Consider the following 5,893-nt stretch of genomic DNA (forward strand, 5'->3'; position numbering starts at 1 on the left):
TCTCAAAAAACATGATTTTTATGTACATTGGCATGTATTTTTTGCTAGGAATTCTCAAAAAAAAAAAAAAAAAAAAAGAAAATTTAGGTACACATGACATTATTGGGTTGATTATTTTCTTAACGGCATAAAATTTATCATGATATGTTAGAAAAAATGTTTTCGTTGCGAGTTCTTTCTATTTTCGTTTAAAGACACACGTCAACTGGTCTAAATTAATGATTAAGTGGGTTAGAAGCAATGTTTTAAAAACCGGTAAATACCGGCCAGTTATACCGATATTACCGTTTATAGATATAAATCCGGTACGAAACACCCCGGTAAATAAGTGAAACGTTATAAGGTTTGTACCGACGATAAAATCCGGTATACCGGTTTGAAACGTAATACCGGTATCGGCCTAGGGTTATTTTAGTTTGGGTTGTTACTTATTTTTATTATATATGTTACTTATCTAACGGAAATTTTATATATTATGATTATTCGTAACTAAAAGTTCTTATTTAATATTGTATGAAACACAAATAGTTGATGTTTTCAACACTCAAATGACTTAAACATATCGTACACTTTCATTTAAAAGAGCTTGTCAGAAAATTGAATGGTTTTTTATTATCTTTTTGATTATTTTTGATTATGGATTTACTTTTTGATTATCTTTTAATATGTAATCATGCATTTTTGGATTAACTTTTGAGTTGATGTTGTAATTTATAAAATTATAGAGCTAGCTAGTCAACCCGGTTGAACCATTTTTTAACCTAATCCAGTTTGATTTAAAAACCGGTTTTTAAAACATTGGTTAGAAGGGTAAAATCATAGTTTATATGAATTTATTAATAATAGCACGTGCATACTAACGCGAAATGCGCATCTGATCACGTGATCTCCAAATTACTCGCAGCTTTTGTAATCCTTCTTGTTTCTCACTTGTCAAGACTCAAGATGTATGTTTCCTTGATTTAAAAGGCAGTTGACTTTAGGAAAATGTTTTTTAACGGAAAATTTGGATCACTGACGGACTATTGAAGTATCATGGTATACAAGCGGAGCCACCCGATCATATCCATCTCCACTAGATATAATGTATATACACCAATTCAGGAGAAAACCGAATAAATATAGGAAAAAACCCCCTTATGGGAATCAAACCCAAAACCTATTGGTCCCAAAGTCTTCTCCCACCCCCGAGATGTCACTAGATTATAAAGCCATTGACTTTGGGAAAATGTTAATCAATGTAATTAGTCGACCAATGTGTAATCTTAGACTATGGGGTGTGGAGGGGATTGGGTTGGGGACATTGCTCGACACGTGATGTGGGTGGGATCCACAAGCTAATGCTCAAAAACTAGGGGTGTGGTGAGGCATGGCCAGTAGAGGTGCAAACGAGCCGAGCTACTCGAGCTCGGCTCGAAAAAAAGCTCGAACGAGCCGAGCTTAAACGAGCTCGAGCGCGAACCCGAGCATAAAAAACAAGCTCGTTTAGTAAACGAGCCCGAGCCTGAGCTTCACTTATCAAGCTCGAGCCGGCTCACGAGCCTAAACGAGCTTTTGTTTATATATTTTTTTTATTAATATATTAAACATATATTTATATAATAATTACCATTTATATAACTATAAAAAATAACTTAATTATTTGTATAATAATAATTATAATTAATATAAATTAATTAATAAATACTAAACGAGTAGAGCCCGAGCCGAGCTTGAAAAATTACCTTCGAGCCGAACTCGAGCTTTAGAAATAAAGCTCGAATCGAGCCGAGCTCGAGCTCGAGCTTTCATATGTTAAATGAGCTCGAGCTCGAGCCTGGTCGAGCTCGGGCTCGGCTCGGCTCGTTTGCACCCCTAGTGGCCAGCTATGCCCAACTATATGGAAATTTTTTTTATTTGTTTAAACCCTTTACTTTGAACCAGCCAACCCCAACCCCCCCCCCCCCTCCCCGGCGCCAGATAGAATATCTACACCAAGCAGGCAACGCCGAACCAGGGTGATGTAACCGGCGTGAAACACCCTTCAACACAACAACCCACAGGTCCCACACCCCATACCCGCCAATCTTAATAAATTGTCCGGGTATGTAAAAGTTATTCGTATGTTCATCAACGTGCAACTATCATTAGTTTTAGGTTTAAATTAAATCAATTAATCATAGGCTGATAAAGTCAACGAGTTATTTCGATGTTGTGAGTCAGTACAAAATAACCTAATCTATTATCTATTTATCTATTATATATAATAAACAAAATAAATTTGGAATTAGGGCTTCCTAGATGTGGTTTTAGCGGGAAACTAAATGGGTATTCTTTTCACATATAATGAAGCCCCGTTTCGTATTCGTATCTGCTAATTCGGATCCGTATATATATATGTTATAAAAAAATTAATATTTCCAATCTTCATTTGTGTCATCGCCAACAACCATTGTTAACCCTATCTTCTTTGGGTTATTGTACTGTCCGCCTCCGCCTCCTTCTCCTTCTTATCAACGGCGATATACAAGTCAAAATCCGATGTAATACAGGGTAAACTTTAAATATTCCATTTCTAATCTTTCTTATTTATCCTCTGTTTTCATTTGATTCTTAAGATTTTTGGGTGTTTTGAAATTAGGGTTTCTTATATTCTGTTGACGACTCCTACTCCTTCTCTGTGTTCAATGATTTTATCATCGTTGATATACAACTGAAGATCCGATTTAATACAGGTAATTCTCTAAATCTTTGATGTTTGAAGGGGAAATTGAATCGTATTATATCTAGAGAAACCCTTTAATTTTTATCTTACTCGCACATGGAACTCCATATCTTCAACCACATCAATCCATTCTAGGGTTTTATTAACCAGATCTGTATTTGTTTTTCTTTCCATTAACTGTTAACTTTTGTTTGAAGAGGCAAACAATTAACGCTGAAGACGTATTCAAGGCGCTTGAAGATATCGAGTTTCCAGAATTCATTGCACCACTAAGAGCTTGGCGATTTGGTTCCAGCTGTCAAAGAGTTGCATATGCTAACTTCTGAGGAGCTTAGAAAGTTAATCAGGGAGTGTGATCTTTTAATCCATTTTTGTTGTAAAATTTATAGGGCAAATGATATATTAATGTATAGTTTGATGTTGGTGTGATCTTTTTAACCCAGTTTTGTTGTGATTTTTAGGGCAAATGACATATGCAAGGAATCGAAGAGGCAAGCACTTAACGCTGAAGACGTATTCAAGGCGCTTGAAGATATCGAGATTTCAGAAATCATTACGCCTAAACAGATGGTGTTTGCTCAAATTTGAAGAAAAAAATGTAACCTTTTCAGCTTAAACATATGGTGTTTGCTTTAAAAAAATCCATGAACTTCTCAAGGGTTTTAAAATGACAAAAATGGAGATGAAACAACAAATCACTGGTGAACTTCTCATATTACCCGCTAACAGCCACCATCCCACAGCCCACCATACTCCTCCATCGAAGGTAAGCCCGGGTTTTGTTTATGGCTGCCGGTTTGAACATCAGTTTACCGCAAAGTGGCAGCCATGGTGGTTTAGTGATTCGGTGGCCCTCAGGAACATGTATTTATGTGGGGAGCTAAATTGGTTCTTGTTATAGGTGGTTAAGACTCGTGGGAAAAGTAAAAGGAAGTATAAGACAAAAAGACAAAATTGGAATTTGGGCAGAAAAGTCAAGTATAAACGCCGTCACCGTTAATGTCCTGTTTCTCTTTTATGTTATAAATTAATTTAGTTATATAATTTGTTATTTGCTAATGAGTAATCATGCTATTAATCTTGGATGAATTAAAAATTACATATTACATAACATCTTTAAGAAAATAAAGATTAACTTGATATGTGTTAGGAGAAAAGAAAAGGTCGTTTAGCACTTAGTGTTCGTTTGGAGAGTGTTTGTTTACTTTGGTGATTAAGTGACTTTATAGTTTCAAATCTATACTTTCTTACAGAATTAAAGTTTGATATTAGTGGTAATGGTGTATGCCTCAGGTTGTTATGTTTTGATACATACTATTGTGTTTTTAAAATGATAGATGATTTTGTAATATGCAGGTGCAAGGTATGGATGCTGAGGGGGCGTTGTTGAGCAGGCCTTTTATATGGAACGAGGCGTTGCGTATTGTTAATGAAGAGGGTCTTAGAGCCTTTTCGAAAGGGAATATGGTTACTATTGCTCGTCGTCTTCCTTATACTGCTGTTAACTTCTACGCGTATGAGCAGTACAAAAAAGCGGGTTATTTCTCTTCGTTTATTATTTTTTTTGTTTGATATTGGTTTCTGCTGTTCTTGATGACCATATTAAGTTAATCTATTATGATATTTAGCTGCTACAGTCAATACCGAGTATAGGAAACAACAGTGGAACTACAGCTACAGATGCATGGTTGCACTTTGTAAGCGGCGGTGGAATGTCAGGAATAACAGCTGCTACCATAACATATCCTTTAGATCTCATCCGGACACGGCTGCGTTCAGTATTAGTCATGTTGAAAATGAACAGCTAATTGATGATTTGGAGGAACTAGAAGAAGGGGAACTTCAAGAGAGATTAACAGATACCGACTGATGGAAATATTCAATTCCAAGTGATCGACCTACTTGGATCTTTGCTTGTAATTGGTTTGAGTTAGTTATGAATTTGACGATTCGATAATTTTATACTTTATCAAGGTTACCCAAAACTTAGACTACTATATACGTGCCACCCAGTTATGTATCCTATTTTGTTTATAAGATGATTCAATAATTTCATACTTTATGGAATAGAAAAACACATCTTTATTTTTTTCATTTTTCACTGGATTTGGTATAAACAAAACTAAATACATATTTGGGTAGTTTTATTAGATAAGTGACTTAAAGAAAACAGTTTGGTAACATCCTTGTATAAGGGCTTTTGATGATTTCATTATTCTCTGAAATGAGAGTTTCTTTCTATAGTTAATGAACTTATATGATGTCTCTTGCTCATTCCCATTAGTTAGTTTGTAAGTTTAGTTTATACAAGTTTTAAAAGATAGTGACAATTAATTGATAAGTGAACTGATGAAAAAGTTGATGCCATGATCGAAGTTAGACTTAGAGGAAATAGTAATACAAATTCAGTTTACGAGGCCTATTTATTTGTTTATTAAGTTCATATATATGTAACCAAAGTTTTTACTTTTAAAAATAAGTGTCAATAATAGTTTTAAGCTTTTAATGATTTACGTAAATATATATAAAAAATATTATCAAATGTTTCTCATATAACCGGCCAGGTTGTGTGTTTTCAATCATATCCATATCGGCTATTGGGTTACCGGTCAAACATAAGTATACTTAATAAACTATACGAGTTTCAGGCAAATATAAGGGTGAGAGGGGCACTCCCCTAAGAGGGGAGTCCCCTCTCTTACGCATAACCAATCCTCGTGTGCCACGTCAACTCCCCTCTTAAACTCCCCTAACACCCTAAATTGATGGCGGCACTCCCCTCTTAGGTGACTTGGTTTTTTATTTTGTTTGTTTTTTTATTTGTTGTAATTATGCATGTTTATAAAAAAATATTAATAAAAATTAAATAAAATTTAACAAAAGACATTTGAAAGTAGAAAATAAAAATAAAAATTAAATTCAAACTAGAAAATTAAAATTACATTCAAACTAGAAAATAAAAATTACATTAAAACTAGAAAATAAAAATTTTAGAAATCGCATGGCCACTCGTACTTGTTAGCGATGTCGCGCTTTCCGGCGAGGATGAACGGCAACATATTTGGCGGAGCATCGTCGTGCGGCTTGAGGAATGTTTTCATATCTCGATCGTAATTGTAGTTTTTCATCGTCTCGCGTTGTTCCGATATGAGCTCGTGAGCCTCCGACTCTCTTTTCTTCCTCAATTCG

At 34.9% G+C, this 5,893-nt stretch overlaps 1 protein-coding gene across 6 annotated transcripts; it reads left to right on the top strand.

Moving 5' to 3' along the window:
* The first annotated feature begins 2,372 nt into the window (after positions 1-2,372).
* LOC110927379 lies at positions 2,373-4,764 on the top strand. Of its 6 annotated transcripts, none has more exons than XR_002585609.2 (6): positions 2,373-2,532; positions 2,621-2,714; positions 2,902-3,470; positions 3,606-3,682; positions 4,061-4,241; positions 4,333-4,764. XR_002585609.2 is itself a non-coding variant. In XM_022171055.2 (6 exons), exons 4-6 carry the CDS (start codon positions 3,171-3,173, stop codon positions 4,572-4,574), a joined length of 555 nt encoding a protein of 184 aa, XP_022026747.1. In that variant the 5' UTR covers positions 2,373-2,532; positions 2,621-2,714; positions 2,902-3,054; positions 3,166-3,170; the 3' UTR covers positions 4,575-4,764. The 6 variants fall into 6 exon arrangements, 5 of the variants coding, with proteins under 5 accessions (XP_022026747.1, XP_022026752.1, XP_022026749.1 ...); XM_022171055.2 differs by lacking the exon at positions 3,606-3,682 and having other exon boundaries at positions 2,902-3,054; positions 3,166-3,302; XM_022171060.2 differs by lacking the exon at positions 3,606-3,682 and having other exon boundaries at positions 4,342-4,764.
* The last annotated feature ends 1,129 nt before the right edge of the window (positions 4,765-5,893 follow it).

This window comes from Helianthus annuus, chromosome 14 (assembly GCF_002127325.2).
Source record: "Helianthus annuus cultivar XRQ/B chromosome 14, HanXRQr2.0-SUNRISE, whole genome shotgun sequence".
NCBI lineage: Eukaryota > Viridiplantae > Streptophyta > Magnoliopsida > Asterales > Asteraceae > Helianthus > Helianthus annuus.

Excerpts from the sequence above, each read along its gene's own strand:
- LOC110927379 (XM_022171055.2), top strand. The coding sequence starts at position 3,171 with ATGACATATGCAAGGAATCGAAGAGGCAAGCACTTAACGCTGAAGACG. Across the intron at positions 3,303-4,060 it reads TCAAATTTGAAGAAAAAAAT|GTGCAAGGTATGGATGCTGA; the intron begins GTAACCTTTTCA and ends TGTAATATGCAG. Across the intron at positions 4,242-4,332 it reads TGAGCAGTACAAAAAAGCGG|CTGCTACAGTCAATACCGAG; the intron begins GTTATTTCTCTT and ends TATGATATTTAG.